Source organism: Perca fluviatilis, chromosome 6 (assembly GCF_010015445.1).
Source record: "Perca fluviatilis chromosome 6, GENO_Pfluv_1.0, whole genome shotgun sequence".
Lineage (NCBI taxonomy): Eukaryota > Metazoa > Chordata > Actinopteri > Perciformes > Percidae > Perca > Perca fluviatilis.
Window position 1 is genome coordinate 22,791,326 of NC_053117.1, and position 20,390 is coordinate 22,811,715.

Consider the following 20,390-nt stretch of genomic DNA (forward strand, 5'->3'; position numbering starts at 1 on the left):
AAAACGGAGTAGTGACATATCTTAAAATCGCCGTCTTCAGGGCTGTTGCCCTGGCTGCTATGCTAACACCCGACGCTTGGTAACCTTAGGAAACGTTAGGTTGTCTCATTGGCTAACAGGAACATTGTGCTTCATGCGGCAGGACAGAGAAAATACTGCTGACTTGAAAGAGACAAAGAGCTGCCGCTATCAGACACGAACAGACTGTTAACATGTTCAATTTAGACCGTTTTCGTTTTGACAAGAAGGCGGCGACGACAACAAACAAAGACCAGGATAGCGGATCCAATAGTCCAGAGTCTGAGAAGGAGAACAAGCCAGGTAACTAACGTTAGCAGATGTTAAGCTAACGTTAGCTTACGATGCTGTTAGCCAGATGTGTCAACTATGCTATCGTTAGCAGTAGTTAGGTAACATGGTTATTATTAACATGCTGTCTTTTCCCGCAAGTCAAAGTGACTATTTCCCGAAGTAACAGTGAGGTTTGCGCCCATGGAACCAAAACTGTCTTAGTTTCTGATGTAACGTTATCTAGAACTGTAACATCTTCATCATTGCAGTGAGATTGTGCGCCTGTGTTGCAGCGTTACATGGCCCCTCAGGCTTCCAGAGTTACTGGTCAATATTCTCAGGTGTCGCTCTCCTTGCTGTAATCACCCCACTTGCAACAGTTACATTTAAATAGTAGGGAAGCCAAGCCTTAAGTCTACAGTATTGTTGTATTGTGCATTACTGCCAAGAATGCATATGCTAACTTGTTTTTAACATTGTGCCGTCCAGCTCAGATGAAACCTGTCAAAGCCTCACCAAAGCCCCATGCGCGAGGAGTGGTTTTTGAGGAAGTCCTTACAATTGACTTGGAGGAGGATGAGCTTCTCTCTGAAACAAAGACCAAAATTCCATTATCCAGGAAGTCCAAGTAAGTGTAAACTGAAATTACAACGATTCCTCATGTTCATGCTGATTCATACTGCTTCACAGTCCTCTTGTCTGTCTTCTGTAGGAATCCCAAAGGGAAATCATCCCAAAATGTGACATCGGATTACACAGATGATGAGGACAAAGAAATGGAGGAGAACATGAACAGAGTACTGGAGATGTTTCCTCAGTTGTCAAGGACAGAGGTACTGGAGGTGAGTTAAGATAGAGGCGTTGCAACTTCTCAACATAGAACACATTAGTTTGACTCCAGGGACATCCAAAGCCAATTTGAAGGATCTGTATTGTGGTGTTACTCTGTCAAACCTATCTTGGTTGATTTTACTGACTGTACACCAACTTTAGGCTAAATCTGTTTTCATGAGAACGTATTTAATTTTACGTAACAGCCAGCTATAATTTGGACCCTGTTCATATGACACCATCCCTTTTTAATCTCTTGATTTTCTCTGTTCAAAGCACCTTGTCTGTTCCCTTTTCAGGTTATTAGGAGCACAAGCACATTGGATGGGGCTGTAGCTGCATGCCTTTTAAAGTTTGGTGATAAAGAAGGTAAACAATTCATTTTTCATAAGCACATGACAGTCCATGCTAAATTGCAAATTTCATTTGTCACATGGAATTGATAAGGTTGAACAAGAGTTAAACACTTTCCTTGAAGGAATTCTAGCTTAAAGAAGGCTTAGTTTTTATAGTAAAAAAAAAAAAAAAAAAAAACACACACACAAAGAAGTAAAATAATTAAATAAAAGGTTTTACTTAGTTTTTTGTGATATGTTCAACAATATTTGGCTCATTCTCATCGCAATAAAAAAAATTTAACACTTGATGCAAGAAGTTATTACTAAAGCTGGTGTGCAGGTGGAGAAAAGTAGTAGTTGCAGTAAAAACACACACACACACGTCTACTTTTCTCAATCAGTTGGCTACTTTTGAGAACACTGGCTGCTTTATGTTCTTAGCCACAGACCAAGGCAGGAAAAGAAAGCAGGATGGATCTAGCGGTTCTCAGGAAAGTGGTGAAATTCAACCCAGCAAGAAGAGAAGGTCATCAGTGGTAAGATTAGAATGATAACCTTATGATTTAAAACAATGGCCTAACATGTACACATTTTTTTAAGATCCTGTCAAGTACAGCCAAAGCCATTTCATCCTACACTGTAGAGAAAGAACTGTCCAAAAAGTTTTTTAACACAGACAAATGTATGCATATATTGATAAGAAAATCACACATTATGTATTAATGAGGCCTGATGCAGAAAAGATTATATTTGAGGTGGTAAGGTGGCTTCCTATGTTTTTTATACACCTTTTCTTATTCAAACCAAAAGGTTTCTGAAGAAGATGATGATGACAGCAAAGAGCCAAACTGGGAGAAGCAGGAAGCCATGGTCCGAAGACTGCAGAAAAAGTTTCCTGACCAGGACAAGGAGGTGAGAACGCACAGACACTTGTCCCTCTCTTTAACGCATTAAGTCATTTCATATTGAAATAATTTTAGTTTAATCTGATTCCACCCTCTCAAGTGGTTTATACTCTACATAACGTAACACTGAGCTGTGTTTGTGACTGAGATTGACATTCAGCTCATTATGACAACTCACACACTACTTATGCCATGTTTCCATTTAATAGTGTCCCCAAAATATTCTTAAATGTTAAACAAAGATAATTTCCTAAAATGAAAAGAACTGTTTTGAAGCAAAGACCAATGAAGGCATAAGCCGTGTGTTTCACCAATAAAGCCTTAGCAAAACGGACTACTTAACTGATCTATCATCTGTTTTGCAGCTTCTTAAAAGGATGGCTGACAATAGAAAATGACTTAACAGCCACGGCAGTCTACAATGAGAAAAGAACAAATTGTAGATTTTCCAAGGCTGTTTCTGGAAACAGTGGATCTTGTTTTTTAGTTCTAACCATTGCTTATGTGTGTCATGTTGTAGGAGCTGCGGATGGTGCTGCAGGAACACGACTGGAATGTTGACGATGCTCTGCAGGTTCTACAAATGTTCTCAGACCCAGGTGCGAGCGCTTCATCTGAATTTAGCCATCTTTTCACTGACCTCATGTATACGTGTCCTTATAACTGTCATGTTCCGTAACGGATTGTGATACAGATTCAGGCTCAAGTCAATTTTCTTCTTTTCTGTTGTCAGATGCCAGTTTCAGCTCACCTGACACCGAAGAAAAGAAATCCATTAAATCGAAGAGCAAAGACAAGTCGAGCAAGGGCCACAGGAAGTTGACGCGCCACAAAGACCATGGAGACAGTACAAGTAGCAGAGGTCAAAACGACTATTCCGAAGACCATATAATTATTAGTGAAACTGAGGAGGACCGTATAGATGATTCAGATGCTACAAAGGACAGTGAAGACTCAGACAGTGAAGATTCCAAACACCGAAGTAGCACTTCCACTCTGTCAAACAGGCTTAAAAAAAGTTCTGACTCCGTATCCTCATCCTCCTCTGTCAAGAAAACGACTACCTCTTCCTCCCTGAAGCCGTCCTCTTCTTCCTCTGCTGCTCAGATGCTGTCCAGATTTGCCAGTGGGACCAGTATAGCTAAGAAGCAGGCAGCAGAAAGAAAGAAGAAGGCACGCGCATCAGACGATTATGTCAGTTCTGAGGGGGAAAATGACGATGAAGAGGAGACAGTTAGTAGTGAGTTTGAGGACTCTGATGATGAGCTGGATTCTAACGGTGGAATGACAGATCTGAAGAAAGAGATACTCAAGTTTTTCCAGGATGCAACGATCGATGAGCTGTCTCTTATCGCTGGGTGCTCTGTTAAAAAGGCCCAGAAGATTGTGGAACTGAGGCCCTTTGATGGCTGGCAAAGCCTGGTGAGAGAGAGTGTGTGTTTGTGTGCGTGTTTCTAAACAAATGAGACAAAAAACATAAAATAGACGTCATGCAGGTGATTCCTTCATTTGAAATGAAAGAGTTTGCACAAGTTATCAATGGGAAAAGTTGTAAAAACAAAGTGTTACAGTCAGCCATACTCTGAATGTTTCCTACGAAACACCTTGAAAATGACTTCATGACTTGTTGAGTTTCTGTCACACTGTATTCACTTGTTGAGCGTGCTACACCAAGGTCTTCATGTAGAGACAAGATATTTCTTACAATCTATTGAATAGCAGAACTCTTCACCGACTGACATATCTCACCTCATGCTCTTTTATCAGATTTACTTCATTCATTGTCCAAACATCTGTCAACAGAGAGTAAATGTTAACGGTGGTGGCCCTGTCATAATTATGTTGCAATAATGGAGCATTGACATATTTAATACCTTTTGTATAAACCAAGCTCAACGAAAAGCTAGTGTTGTTGGCACCTTTTTATTGTAAGTTTGGCTTATAATAAATAAAAGTATTGTTTGTTTAATGTTTTTAACAAGATGGGCTTAAAAAAACACTACCCTGATCATAGATATATGAAACCTGGCAACGCAGTACAGTCTGCTTTTCAATGCAGTGGCACCAGTGAAGTAATTCAGTGATTCTCAAACATTTTGTCCCTATCCACTGTCGGGTCATTTAATGACTTATCAGAGTTCTCGCTAATAGATTGTGCTGTAGTAGTCAATGGCTACTGTCTAAATACTCAACATATTGTGTGAATTATACCTGTACATTCTTTCCTCTTCAGATTGATGTCTTCCATAAGGATAATGGACTGTCGGATGCCTTACTGCTGGGCTGCAGAGTCGTTCTCAAAGAGCGGCAGGTTGTCCTGGGGCTGATGTCCAAATGCAATACCATTTCCTCAAAAATGTTCAAACAGGTCACTCAGGTGATGGAGAGGGGCACAGGGTCCATGAAGCAGCCCAGTTTACTCAACAGTCAGTGAGTAAAATGCACCTAAACATGTACTGTAACTAGAAGGGCACTCAGAGAGTGCAGATTTTTATTTTTGTATCTCATCTTGATCTGTGTGTGTGTGTGTGTGTGTGTGTGTGTATATATATATATATATATATATATATATATATATATATATATATATATATATATATATATATATATATATATATATATATATATATATATATATATATATATATATATATATATATATATACACACATATATATATATATACATATATATATATATATACACACAATATATATACACATATATATATATATATATATATATATATATATATATATATATATATATATATATATATATATAATATAACATATATATATACACACATATATAGAGTATATATATATATATATATAATAAATATAATAATATATATATATATATAATAACAATGATGTATGAATAATAAAACAACAGTAGTATACATGTGGCACTTACATTATGCATAATGAAACGAATAAGAATGAAGAGTAGAAAAATGATAAACTATAAAAGTAATAAAGAATATTAATACACTCAATAAGTGCAGACAATGAAACAAAGGAAAAAACCAAAAAAACAAAAAAAAAGGAAGAAATGGTGGACACATGGAAGGAGACGGAAACATAAAAACATGGGACACATGAAAAAATACACAGTGGCAGCATATAAAATATAATACCAAGGAAGAATGAAATGGGACTGATGGAAATGTAACATCCGTATAACATTAATGGCACCAGTTTTCCTGCGAGATGTTGTGCAGAACCCCACAGGCTAAAACAATGTTGCAGACTTTTTCTGCCGTGTATAGGGCCCCCCCCAATTGATAAATGCCGAGCTTTGTGTAGGAATCGGCGTACGCCCGTCCTACGCCTGTTTTTAGGTCGTACACGTTTCATAAATGAGGGCCATTAACTCCTGCTTTCCACTAATCCTCATGGAGTTCTTCTATTTTCCTTCCATGGAGCAGACATGAAAACTATTTTACTTTTAGTTTACATTCTGTCGTCTGTCAGTCAGTGTTGCAGGCAGGTTAGCCAGCTGCTGTACACTCTGCTGCTGTTTACTGAAAACAGTCAGTATTTCTCTGTGGTAACAATGCTTTTTGGCAATAAATCTTATACCATTGGAAAACCTGTTTAGTTTTCAAATGGTGCACCATTTGTAAGGAACATGCATTTGTGGGATGAGCAGCAGCGCTGAGTATGTGTGTTGCACCCATGAAGAATTTGCCAAATCTTCTCTGCTAATGCCAAACAGCTTATTCTGATTCCGCTGGTCACCATCCTGGTCACACACCTGGTCCCAATCTTCAACCAGCATTTGTCGCAAATCAGCCAACATGGTTGTGTTGGTCACTCTGGCACAACCAAGCTGATCCCACAAGTGTTCAATGGGGTTGAGGTCAGGACTGCTGGCAGGCCATTCCATCCTCTCCACTCCCACATTCTGTAGGTAGTCTCTGATAAACCCTGTCCTGCAGGGGCGAGCGTTGTCATCTTGGAGGATAGAGTTCGGTCCCAGACTGTGGAGATATGGGATTGCCACTGGTTGCAGAATCTCATCTCTATGTCTCTCTGCATTGAGATTGCCTCCAATGATGACAAGCCTCGTTTTTCCAGTGAAGGAGATGCCGCCCCACACCATCACACTGCCTCCACCAAAAGCTGTTACTCGGTGCAGCAATCAGCATAGCGTTCTCCGCGTCTTCTCCACACTTTGACCCTACAATCCAACTGCCGTAGGCAGAATCTGGACTCATCACTGAATATAACGTTCCTCCACATGTTCAGGTTCCAGTGCACGTGTTGCATATGTTTGGCATTGGCAGAGAAGATTCGGCAAATTTTTCATGGGCGCAACCCACATACTCAGCGCTGCTACTCATTTCACAAATGCATGTTCCTTACAAATGGGGCACTCGACTTCGCAAATTTTTTAATTATTCCAGACACTTTTTTTGACATCTTGCATGCTGATAGTTGCAGCAGTTTTGCATCTGTGTTTCCATAAATGATGCATCAGGACTATTTGTGACAGTTGGCTTACAGTATGTGTTTTGATGAAAATGAGGGATCCCATTCTTGTTCTCAGTCGGTTATTGGTTGTCTTTCAGGTACCAGCTGAAACCTTATCAGCTGATTGGTCTAAAGTGGCTGCTTCTTCTGCATGAGCACAAACTGAGTGGTATCCTTGCTGATGAAATGGTAAGGTGCACTACCAACATTTATGTGTTGATCACAAGCCCAGAGTGAAAAAAAAAAGAAATGTAAACATTTATTCAGCCAAGCAGGGCAGCAGGTGCTTACCCTTTGTGTAAGTCACCACTCGATGAGTCTTACTGTGCCACTGTCAAAGAGGGTTTTGTTTGAATATGTAGCCATTTTGCAGGTGAATATATTGTTTAACAGCTTTATACCATCAGAAAGTACAGAGAAGAAGAGTACAAGCAGCAGAGAGTTAAATATGTTGTTTTAGCCCAAGACGATGAGAACTTTGATTTGTATGGTTTAGTAAAACTACAGTGCTGTTTAAAGTCTGTCAGGATATTTGCTGTTAATACTTGTCGTATGTCGTGTCTGAAGTGCAGATGTTCAAATATCTTTTGTTTGTCCACTTGGCTGTTTCTTTATCTTTTTATCTCGGTGCTTAATATCTGACTGACTCTGTATCTCTCCATCTCTCTTTGACTCTTCTGCTCTCAGGGTTTGGGAAAAACTATCCAGGCTATAGCGTTTCTGGCCCAGCTGTACCAGAATGGAATAGACGGTCCTCACCTCATCACTGTGCCGGCCTCTACATTAGGTAATGATCTCCGTAAATCACACCCTTTGCTACTTTGCTTCATATTATCTAATCTAACAACACACATTTAGATGATAACGTTTAGCATAACGGCACATTGTGTCTGTTGTCTAAGGCCATGTTTACACATAGAATTTTCTCTTTGGAAAAAGGACCTTTTTGGGAGGAGGAAACAAAGTAATGCTCTTTTCACCTCACCTGTTGCTCTGGAGTATCTAAAGTAGATAGATACTACCTTGTGTCTGTTTCTGGAACTTCTTGGAGCTCATTCTTTTTTTTGCTTTGTAAAATGAGTACAAAAAAAAAAAAAAAATCATTTATTTTATGATTAATGCTTATTTAATTATCTCTGTCTTGTAGATAACTGGGTCAGAGAGCTGAAGCTGTGGTGCCCAAGCCTCAAAGTGCTAGTCTATTGTGGTATGACTCTAATTTTTACATCTTTTCACAATAACTTGTCTCATGTTGTCTTTCTTATGTGAACCCTGCAATTGATCTGGGAACCTTAAGTGTTCAGTGTGATCGAGCGTATATTTTGATGCGGTGCTGTTGTTACTCTGTACACAGCCTTATGTATGGTCTTTTCACAGTTTTGAACAGTGTATCCATATGTTGTGTGCAGGATCTGTGGAGGACCGCCGCTACCTCAAACACGACCTCCTCAATGGAGATGATGAGTGCAACGTCATTGTGACAACGTGAGCAAACACTTTCTGTGCTGGTGACTACAGGGCCATTAAGAGCCTGAAGCAACTTGTCACTCACACCTACACGCAAAGTCATGGGGTACATTTGTTTTATTCCGCTTTGCTTGTTTGATTTGTTTTACAGGTATAACATGGCCATAGGAAATGCCAACGACCGAAGCCTTTTCCGTAAGCTGCGTCTGAAGTATGCTGTGTTTGATGAAGGTCACATGCTGAAGAACATGAACTCTCTGCGCTACCGCCATCTTATGGATATTAACGTTAGTTCACTGACATTTCGCAATTTATTTTCTACCACCACAAACTACCTATTTCTGTTGTATCTTCACATCTGTCATCAGAATGATTTGCCTTTCTATCCAGAAGTATTGCATGTAACAGTGCAGGATGTCTCTTTTTCTCTCTCTCTCTTTCCCTGCAGGCTGAGCATCGCTTGCTTCTGACAGGAACTCCTTTACAGAACAACCTCTTGGAGCTGATGTCTCTCCTGAACTTCATCATGCCTTCCATGTTCTCCAGCTCCACTACACAGCTCTCCAAAATGTTTTCTATGGTGTGTGTGTGTTAGACCGATATGCTATTTGAAGCTGGATGAATGGATAGCTCAGATTAAAGCAACACTCCTGGTACTTTTATAAAATAACCGGCTGTGTGAAGACATCCTTTTTTTTTTTTTTTTTTCTTGGCCCATCTGACCAAAGTGTTAACTGTTTTATGTTATGCGTCAGAAATCCCATGAGGAGCAGAGCCGCTTTGAGAGGGATCGTATTTCTCAGGCCAAACTCATCATGAAACCTTTTATCCTCCGAAGAGTGAAGAGCGAGGTAAGTTGATAAAGTTACAGATTTGTATTGTGTAAATATCATGTATGTGGAAGGTGTGTTCTCTAGGGAAATATGGCATAAAAATGATTTTCTCAGTCTCCCAGTTTGAAATTACTGGCATGTAAATAAATGAAATGGTTTCTCTGCATCCAACTATGTTAAAAACGTTGGTAGTAGTAGAATCCAATAAACCTTTTGATTCATTCTGTTAATTAGTGAAGAATCATGAGTCTCCATTAAAACAGCATGAGGAACTTAATTTCCTCAGCACTTATTTCAGTATTCTGCTGAAGCACACTTCACACAAACCGTTTTTTCTAGGGCATCCCCATTTGCTAAATAATGGTCACAGTGAGAGTAATTATAGTTCAAATCCTGTGTAAGTATTGTGAACAACTAATGGTCTTCCCTTTCTTCCAGGTCCTCAAGCAGCTGCCAGCCAAGGAAGAGCGGGTAGAGTCCTGCCCGATGAGTGAGAAACAGCAGGTTCTCTACCAGACCCTCTTAAATAAACTCAAGGCTTCAGCCAATGGTGAAAGTAAGCCTGATTCACTGCTCACTGTTGTACATGAGTGTTATTTTGTGCAAATAACAGAAATTAAATGTCTGGTTAACATTTTCTCTGCAGAACACGAGTTGTGTAATGTGATGATGCAGTTGAGGAAGATGGCCAACCACCCTCTGCTTCATAGACAGTACTACACCACAGAAAAGCTCAAAGCCATGAGCAAACTCATGCTCAAGGTCAGTCCTACTCCCTGTTTTTCTTCAATATTTCAACTGTTTTTTTATTCCACACTAATGCCCCTCCTTTTTACTGTTCCCTCTGTACCATTTTTGGGGTACATCTGTGCCTTCATTCTTTCTCTCCCTCCACAGGAGCCAACTCACTTTGATGCAGATGCTGCTCTGATCCAGGAGGACATGGAAGTGATGTCAGACTTTGAGCTGCATCGTCTGTGCCAGCAGTACTCCTCTATCAGCTCCTACCAGCTTGAAAACAATCTCCTGCTTGACTCTGGGAAATTCCTCCTCCTCACAGAGCTGCTGGCCTCACTTAAAACCAAGGTTAATACAAATTTGCAGAACCATGCCTGTGGTGCATGCAGGGGGAGTGCAGGCTGCGTTTACCAACGAGTTAACTTTTTATCCTGTAACATAGCTTTTCCTCTGTCTTACAGGGAGACCGAGTGGTATTATTCAGTCAGTTCACCATGATGCTGGACATTGTGGAGGTGCTGCTGAAACATCTTAAGCATCGTTATGTCCGACTGGATGGATCCACACCCATAGCCAACAGGTCAGCGTTGTACAGTTCATTGAAGTCAAATCAGTTGTAGCCAACAAGGCAGGATCATGAAGTATAATCTTATTAATTCAAAATCTATTTAGTAGGGTTGTCAATTGATTACAATATTTAATCGCAGTTAATCACACTTTTTTTTTTTATCTGTTCTCAATGTAATTTCAAAGGGTTATTTTAAGTTTTTTTTTTTTTTTTTTTTTTTTTTTTTTTTTTTAATGCTCTCAACATGGGAGCTGACAAATATGCTTGCTTTGTGCAAATCTTTATTATGATTGCAACAATCCAAAAACAATGACAAATGCTGTCATTTTTCTCCAGAATAACCTCAAAGGTACTGTATGCTCAAAAAATATGCTGAAAGATTAATATGGCAAACTCATGCCCATCATGCAACAGCAGATGGGCATATTGACCTGAATGGAACATTACTTGGTAATGCTAACACAATGTAGTGTTACACCTTACACTTATAAAGGTTAACTAAACATCCCATGTTTTAAGGCAGCTAAACACAAAACAATGGACCTTGTGCACTACAGCAACAGACAAATTGTACAAGTACATTGGTCAGCTAAATGTAACCATGTAATTTAACAATATAATTGTGTTTAACGGCACACAAAACGATCCCCTTCTGCTAAGTGGGATAAAAACAGGGTGATACAAAAAATGTATTAAAACAAAAAATAAATGAGTGTGAGAGAAACATGGATGGCTCGGTGGAGGCTATGTGCAAGGCATATGCTCCAACGGGAGTTGCCTGGCTGCTGTGCTGACTTTATGTTCAATGTCCCACTGTCTGGCTACTTGCAGAAAGTGCCTGCCGCACGCGCCGGCAAAATGCCTCTCCTGTCTTCATAACAGTCAAAGCATGCAAACGAAAGTTCCCACTGTGGGTCAAAATAATGTGCTGTGGGCGCCAGGGTAGCTCACCTGGTAGAGTGTGCGCCCAATCCTTGTCATATGTCTAAGCTGTCCTATCGAATAAAGACCTAAAATGCAAAAAGAATTATAAATAATGTGCTGTGACCTCGAGGTAACTGTGATTACAGAAATCTCCGGTGCGCCATTGCTACGGACCAAACTACGGATCGGTGCGAGGGACCAAAGTACAGAACATGCGTGCGTTAATCAGGCGTCAAAATCAGTGCCATTAAAAGGAATTTGCGTTAACTCGTTATCATCATGTTCATTTTGACATCCCTCCACATAAACTGTGTCACATGTCATGGTTAAAATGATTTCTTTGTCCTGCAGGATTGTGTTGATTGATGAGTTCAACACGGATCCTGACATATTTGTGTTCCTGTTGTCAACACGTGCTGGCGGCCTGGGAATCAACCTCACCTCCGCTAATGTTGTCATCCTTCATGACATCGACTTCAATCCCTACAATGACAAACAGGCAGAGGACAGATGTCACCGCGTAGGCCAGACCAAGTAAGATGGAATCTGTAAATTACACAACAATTGGACAGAAAACACTTGCGCTGTATGCATGCAGATTCTGTAGATTCAAATCTCAGAATATTACAGTAGGTATTCATTGCAATTACAGGACCACCTCAGGTAAAAATGTTGAACCTTGCTCCGTACTTTCAGCTGTGAAAAGGCCCTAAAGGTCAAAAGTTGAATTAGAACTGTACATTATGTCCTCTTCAGGTTGAGGTCTTCCATAAGGATTTTTTTTTTATGCCAAATCACAGCATGAATTTGTCATGAACGTGACTTAATGTGGTATTTTGGAGGAACGTTTGACCATTTTTATTAATTCTCGAGTGGTCAAAAATGGTTAAAATGTGCACCAAATCCGTGCAACAAATTCTGTCAACTCAAAAACTGCCGCAACAACTTATGAGGCATAAGTGAGCATGATATAGCCATCATATACTCATATTAATTAATTAATTAATCAGTTATTTAATTAATATTTATTTCTGATTCATGACTAGAAAACTTGACAGCTTTCAGATGCTTTATACCACTTCTGTTTGGAATCTACTGTTGACTTGCTGTTACCCCCTAAACATGCCCTGTACCCTACCCCTCTAGAAAAGGGGGAGCAATGCTAAGGGATTAATGTATTGATGTCCTCTAGTGACTAATGTACCTCGCTGTGGGTGTCAGGACTGTACAGGTGATTAAGCTGATAAGCAAGGACAGCATAGATGACTGCATGCTGCAGCTGAGCCAGAAGAAACTAAAGCTGGAGCAGGACATGACTACTGCTGACGGTAAGGAGATTTGTACTCTCTTGACTGCATGCACACAATCTTTGTAATAAATACATGAAATTGATTTGAATTTGCCGATGCATTTTAAGTAATCAAAATGACAACAAAAAAGCAGTGCTATTTTATTTAAGGAGTGCTGGCCATTTAAGCCCAAGCTATAGCCCTTAAGCTTACTCCTCAAAAGCAGTTTGACTTGTAAGATCGGATAAAAGCCCCAGGAACCGTCCTGTGTAAATACAGTTTGAACTAATCTGTACAGTTCCTGGGTTTGATATGTTCTGTTCTTAAAATGTTAGGAAAAGCAAGAAAGTAGGGATTCCTCCAGGCTGTTTCGTATACAGAAATAACAATAACATAATTACAATATGCAGCAGCACAATTCACAATATTAGGTAGATAAAGTACATACAGTACAGGCCAAAAGTTTTGACACACCTCATTCAATGAGTTTCCTTTATTTTCATGACTATTTACATTGTAGATTCTCACTGAAGGCATCAAAACTATGAATGAACACATGTGGAATTATGTACTTAACAAAAAAGTGTGAAATAACTGAAAACATGTCTTATATTCTAGTTTCTTCAAAGTAGCCATCATTTGCTCTGATTACTGCTTTGCACACTCTTGGTATTCTCACCTGAAATGGTTTTCCAACAGTCTTGAATGAGTTCCCAGAGATGCTTAGCACTTGGTGGCCCTTTTGCCTTCACTCTGCGGTCCAGCTCACCCCAAACCATCTCGATTGGGTTCAGGTCCGGTGACTGTGGAGGCCAGGTCATCTGGCGCAGCACTCCATCCTTCTTGGTCAAATAGCCCTTACACAGCCTGGAGGTGTGTTTGGGGTCATTGTCCTGTTGAAAAATAATGATGGTCTAACTAAACGCAAACCGGATGGCATGTCGCTGCAGGATGCTGTGGTAGCCATGCTGGTTCAGTATGCCTTTAATTTTGAATAAATCCCCAACAGTGTCACCAGCAAAGCACCCCCACACCATCACACCTCCTCCTCCATGCTTCACGGTGGGAACCAGGCATGTAGAATCCATCCGTTCACCTTTTCTGCGTCGCACAAAGACACGGCGGTTGGAACCAAAGATCTCAAATTTGGACTCATCAGACCAAAGCACAGATTTCCACTGGTCTAATGTCCATTCCTTGTGTTTTTTTGGCCCAAACAAATCAATTCTGCTTGTTGCCTCTCCTTAGCAGTGGTTTCCTAGCAGCTACAGTGCCTTGCGAAAGTATTCGGCCCCCTTGAACTTTTCGACCTTTTGCCACATTTCAGGCCTCAAACATAAAGATATAAAACTGTAATTTTTTGTGAAGAATCAACAACAAGTGGGACACAATCATGAAGTGGAACGAAATTTATTGGATATTTCAAACCTTTTAAACAAATAAAAAACTGAAATATTGGGCGTGCAAAATTATTCAGCCCCCTTAAGTTAATACTTTGTAGCGCCACCTTTTGCTGTGATTACAGCTGTAAGTCGCTTAGGGTATGTCTCTATCAGTTTTGCACATCGACAGACTGACATTTTTGCCCATTCCTCCTTGCAAAACAGCTCGAGCTCAGTGAGGTTGGATGGAGAGCGTTTGTGAACAGCAGTTTTCAGTTCTTTCCACAGATTCTCCGATGGATTCAGGTCTGGACTTTGACTTGGTCATTCTAACACCTGGATATGTTTATTTGTGAACCATTCCATTGTAGATTTTGCTTTATGTTTTGGATCATTGTCTTGTTGGAAGACAAATCTCCGTCCCAGTCTCAGGTCTTTTGCAGACTCCATCAGGTTTTCTTCCAGAATGGTCCTGTATTTGGCTCCATCCATCTTCCCATCAATTTTAACCATCTTCCCTGTCCCTGCTGAAGAAAAGCAGGCCCAAACCATGATGCTGCCACCACCATGTTTGACAGTGGGGATGGTGTGTTCAGGGTGATGAGCTGTGTTGCTTTTACGCCAAACATAACGTTTTGCATTGTTGCCAAAAAGTTTGATTTTGGTTTCATCTGACCACAGCACCTTCTTCCACATGTTTGGTGTGTCTCCCAGGTGGCTTTTGGCAAACTTTAAACGACACTTTTTATGGATATCTTTAAGAAATGGCTTTCTTCTTGCCACTCTTCCATAAAGGCCAGATTTGTGCAGTATACGACTGATTGTTGTCCTATGGACAGAGTCTCCCACCTCAACTGTAGGTCTCTGCAGTTCATCCAGAGTGATCATGGGCCTCTTGGCTGCATCTCTGATCAGTCTTCTCATTGTATGAGCTGAAAGTTTAGAGGGACGGCCGGGTCTTCGTAGATTTGTAGTGGTCTGATACTCCTTCCATTTCAATATTATCGCTTGCACAGTGCTCCTTGGGATGTTTATAGCTTGGGAAATCTTTTTGTATCCAAATCCGGCTTTAAACTTCTCCACAACAGTATCTCGGACCTGCCTGGTGTGTTCCTTGTTCTTCATGATGCTCTCTGCGCTTTACACGGACCTCTGAGACTATCACAGAGCAGGTGCATTTATACGGAGACTTGATTACACACAGCTGGATTCTATTTATCATCATTAGTCATTTAGGTCAACATTGGATCATTCAAAGATCCTCACTGAACTTCTGGAGAGAGTTTGCTGCACTGAAAGTAAAGGGGCTGAATAATTTTGCACACCCACTTTTTCAGTTTTTTATTTGTTAAAAAAGTTTGAAATAGCCAATGAATTTCGTTCCACTTCATAATTGGGACCCACTTGTTGTTGATTCTTCACAAAAAATTACAGTTTTATATCTTTATGTTTGAGGCCTGAAATGTGGCAAAAGGTCGAAACGTTCAAGGGGGCCGAATACTTTCGCAAGGCACTGTACTTGACCATGAAGGCCTGATTCGCGCAGTCTCCTCTTAACAGTTGTTCTAGAGATGTGTCTGCTGCTAGAACTCTGTGTGGCATTCATCTGGTCTCTAATCTGAGCTGCTGTTAACTTGTGATTTCTGAGGCTGGTGACTCGGATGAACTTATCCTCAGCAGCAGAGGTGACTCTTGGTCTTCCTTTCCTGGGGCGGTCCTCATGTGAGCCAGTTTCGTTGTAGCGCTTGAGGGTTTTTGCGACAGCATTTGGGGACACATTCAAAGTTTTTCGCAATTTTCCGGACTGACTGACCTGCATTTGTTAAAGTAATGATGGCCACTCATTTCTCTTTACTTAGCTGATTGGTTCTTGCCATAATATGAATTCTAACAGTTGTCCAATAGGGCTGTCGGCTGTGTATCAACCTGACTTCTGCACAACACAACTGATGGTCCCAACCCCATTAATAAGGGAAACAATTCCACTAATTAACCCTGAGAAGGCACACCTGTGAAGTGAAAACCATTTCAGGTGACTACCTCATGAAGCTCATTGAGAGAACACCAAGGGTTTGCAGCGCTATCAAAAAAGCAAAGGGTGGCTACTTTGAAGAATCTAAAATATAAGACATGTTTTCATTTATTTCACACTTTTTTGTTAAGTACATAATTCCATATGTGTTCATTCATAGTTTTGATGCCCTCAGTGAGAATCTACAATGTAAATAGTCATGAAAATAAAGAAAACACATTGAATGAGAAGGTGTGTCCAAACTTTTGGCCTGTACTGTATATACTCCGTATTGGTCCGAATATAAGACAGGGTTTTTTCCCGTGAAAAAGTGGGGTCCTCTTATAATCGGGGTCTAGTAGGGCTGGGCGATATGGCTGAAAACTGTATCACGATATAAGTGTTTCATATCGGTCGATATCGATAATTATTGATATTTTTTATGACCTATTTAAAATAAGGACCAGGAGAAAAATATATTAAATTTAAACATTTTTATTTAAAATGTAACCTTCCTCTGATTATAATCCCCTCAGTTATAAAAGCAGAAATGTCAACACAACCATGGAAATCACTCAAATAATTAAAATGTAAACGTCTGTAAAAAGACGTTTTAAAAAAATATAAAAATTCTAAAACCACAGTGAAGAAAGAATAAGTAAGAACTGCTTAATAAGGTGTAATAAAATGGTGCAAAGTGTTAAATATAAGCATAGAGAAACCTGAAACCTGAGAAGAACTATTTTCTGCAGGTTGGTAACCTGGCTTCTGGACAGTGCTCAGCACGTCTGTTTCCGTTACTTCTTTGTAGCGTTTAGTAAGGCCCTGATGCAGAGTACCTCTCCATGGCGGTCTGCTGCTTGTGCGGTGTAGCAGCTGCAGATGTTGGACGTTGCTGACGAATACGGCTGTGCTCCAAAGTGTGAGCGCGGCTAAGGTGGTAAAACAAGTTTGCGGTAGTGTTGGTGGGTACGACGGTCAGACTTATAAAATCCCCAAAACTGCCATACTGACTTTTCCTGTTTTATCAACAATTTCCTCGCTCGCTGCGGCACTCACTTTCCACTTATCGCTACACGCCGCCCGGTTCTGTTATTGTAGAATCCAACACGAGACAACAGTAGTGGCCGCAAACAACATGATACTGTTACATGATTGGCTGTTAGAGTGTCACTCCCTACGTTGCTAGGTTACCAGAGAGTGAGTGCCTTTGTTCATGCAACCAAACTTGCTTTGCAACTTCTGGTTTCTTCCAAAGAAGAAAAACAAGTTATCGAACGTTTTATCGACCGCATTTTCTATTGATATTGATTACGTGTCTATCGCGATACATATCGTTATCGTTTTATCGCCCAGCCCTAGGGTCTAGACTTTCAGCTGTTCAAGTCGCAGAACGTAAGGGACGTCATCTGTTTCAACAGCCAATAGAGAATCAGCTATAAACTGGCATTTAATTTTACAAACAGTAAGGGTGTCACGATTTCGATTTTAAATTGACTGAAATTAAGTCACAATCTCGAACTTCGAATAAAAAAATGGAATCGTCAATTCTGTCACGCCCCCATGTCCCGTCCGGTTGGCTTGCCAAGCGGAAAAACGTGTTGAAGTGCTGCAAGTCAACCTCCTCTAACTTAGCTACAGCCAGTCAAAAGATAGCATGGCATGGATTTCCAGTGCCACAGTTGTAAGCTCTGCTATGTGTGTGCACCATATTCTTCCACTGGCAGCACAACTAACATGGCACGGCATCTCTGCAGGCACCACAAAAACATAGATTTATCTATTAAACCAACAACTCTAACACAAACTACAGTAACTGTGATTCGACGACGGACACTGCGTTTTTTTTATTTGTTTTTGTATAAAGTTTAAAAAAAACGTCTTTTGCATGATAAAAATGTAAATAGGCTATACGTTCTATTTCTTAACTGCTAATTAACTTGTTAGTCCTAACTTTGCATGTGGAGAGCTACAGTATCTCACAAAAGTGAGTACACCCCTCACATTTTAGTAAATATTTTGTTATATCTTTTAATGGGACAACACTGAAGAAATTACACTTTGCTACAATGTAAAGTATTAAGTGTACAGCTTGTGTAACAGTGTAAATGTGCTGTCCCCTCAAAATAACTCAACATAGAGCCATTAATGTCTAAACCGCTGGCAACAAAAGTGAGCACAACCCTATGTTAAATTCCCATAGAGGCAGGCAGATTTTTATTTTTAAAGGCCAGTTATTTCATGGATCCAGGATACTATGCATCCTGATAAAGTTCCCTTGGCCTTTGGAATTAAAATAGCCCGACATAATCACATACCCTTCACCATACCTAGAGACTGGCATGGTTTTATGTCGGTTTGCCTAATAGCTGGTTTGATTTGCACTGAGAGATGATTTTATGGAAAGTACCCCATGCCAATCAGGGTCATCTTATATTCAGACCAATACGGTGTGTGTATATATAGCTTTCAGGTGCCTCCAAGCCTTAATGTAGTACTGCGCAGTACAAAATATCTAAAGCTTGAGGGCAGTGACTAATCGTCTGTCACTGCAAGTTGGTTAGCCATATTTCTGGGCACACAGTGTTTGACCCAGTTGACTTGTTTACCCTAACCTTCTGAATGATTTGAAAATGGAAAAAAAAACTGAATAAAGCATCATGTGTTCTTTAGGTGGTGGTGAGGGGACCATACCTGAAGATATGGCATCTTTGCTCAAAGCCTCACTAGGACTGTGATACACAAACACATGAAACTTGACTGTACAAATACATTTTTGATAGCAATCTTGTGATTCTGGGCAGACTTGAGTGTTCTGACTGAACACACACACACACACACACACACACACACACACACACACACACACACACACACACACACACACACACACACACACACACACACACACGTACGTCTATACTGGGAAACTACTGAGACCATATGCTGCCATGAAACAAAGTTTTGATGTTGAGATCTGATTTACTGTGTAGCATGTTAGCTGTGCCTAAAACACTATTTTTTACATGCACACAGTTTTTGCTTCTACTTTGATTATGAGATCAGTATATAAAGGCTAAACAAAAATGTTGCCTTTTTAAAATTGCAACATGTTATCCAAGGTTACTTTGTAGAAACTTGAAAGTGGTGTTTCAAAGTTAAGACCCAACCGTCAGTAATGCAGCATGTGGTGGAGTACCCCATGGTACTTGTTTGGACAAAAGTATCTGAATTTCACATAAGCCATGCAGTCTTATATTGTTCACATTCTGATAAAGGGGGCTGTATGTTGGTAAGGAAAAGTATGCCTACTGCTTATTAACACTTAACATAAAGTTCTAGCACGGAAATTGTGCAGAGATGGAGAATGGTTGATTTTTATACTATCCTTCCTACCTGACAGTGTTGGATCTTGCCTAATATACATGCTCTTACTTAAAAAGCCAGCTCTTAAAAAAAAGAAAAATGGTTTACATCAGAACTTTTGTTGCTCCTGTAATCCACAGCAACATTGTAACAGCAGCAGATGATGACCACTTCACAGAAAATGTTGCTGTTCACATTGATTAGTTTTGATACCATTCCCAATCAAACGGTTTTGACAGTTGTGGTTGCATTAGAAAGTAAGCCAAGTATCTATGTCAAGGTTTGTCGTATACCCTATATATTTTAAGGCAATTTTCTTGGAAAATGCAGGAGATACATGGTTGTGTCAGTGTAGTCAGTGAAGTTAGTACAGTTTTTCTAGTTTGTAAAACTAGATAAACAAAATATGGAATGTTTAATAAGAACGATTTTTGAATTGGTTTCTTTGCTGTTTCTACTCCTTTTAAATATCTTGAGCTAAGCGACACAGAGATGATGATTTAATGCAGCAGCTGCATTCATGTACTGTGTAAGTGGCTAATGTGTTGTAAGTGTACACGTGTAAGTGAAAAGCTTTTACTAAGTCATTTGTATGTTTATAAAGGTTCCTGTTTGAACAAAAAAAATAAAGGTTGGAATAAAAGTTTGTGTGGTCATGCCTACAGCAATTCAGCAGGAGGAGCTGCCATTAAGAAAACAATCTTTTAATTTAAAAAATCTTTCTTGAATGATATCAATTATCGTATATTATACTACCAATGATTTGGCAGCAGATTAAAGACTTGCACCTCTTAACACCAGGTTTGGCAACAAAAAGGTCTGTGGTATACATTTAGTAAGGGTTTTCACTAAACCATGGGCTTTTCCCAATTCCCAAATTTGTACCTCCTCGACCCCCGATACTCCGGCTTGTGACCCGGAAATCGTTCTCAGTGCGCCGTGTTGAAGGACGTCACAATTCCTAAA

The 20,390-nt window shown here is 40.0% G+C and overlaps 1 protein-coding gene across 1 annotated transcript; it reads left to right on the forward strand.

Annotated features, from left to right (window-relative positions):
• The first annotated feature begins 212 nt into the window (after positions 1-212).
• On the forward strand, positions 213-20,067 carry smarcad1a (SWI/SNF-related, matrix-associated actin-dependent regulator of chromatin, subfamily a, containing DEAD/H box 1 a). The gene is made up of 23 exons (XM_039803609.1): positions 213-321; positions 781-919; positions 1,004-1,133; positions 1,422-1,491; positions 1,902-1,996; positions 2,271-2,372; positions 2,886-2,964; positions 3,099-3,787; positions 4,599-4,795; positions 6,945-7,035; positions 7,534-7,633; positions 7,994-8,053; positions 8,256-8,331; positions 8,465-8,600; positions 8,762-8,893; positions 9,069-9,164; positions 9,585-9,702; positions 9,793-9,908; positions 10,044-10,232; positions 10,346-10,464; positions 11,728-11,910; positions 12,598-12,704; positions 18,732-20,067. Exons 1-23 carry the CDS (start codon positions 213-215, stop codon positions 18,794-18,796), a joined length of 3,198 nt encoding a protein of 1,065 aa, XP_039659543.1. The 3' UTR covers positions 18,797-20,067.
• Positions 20,068-20,390: the final 323 nt, after the last annotated feature.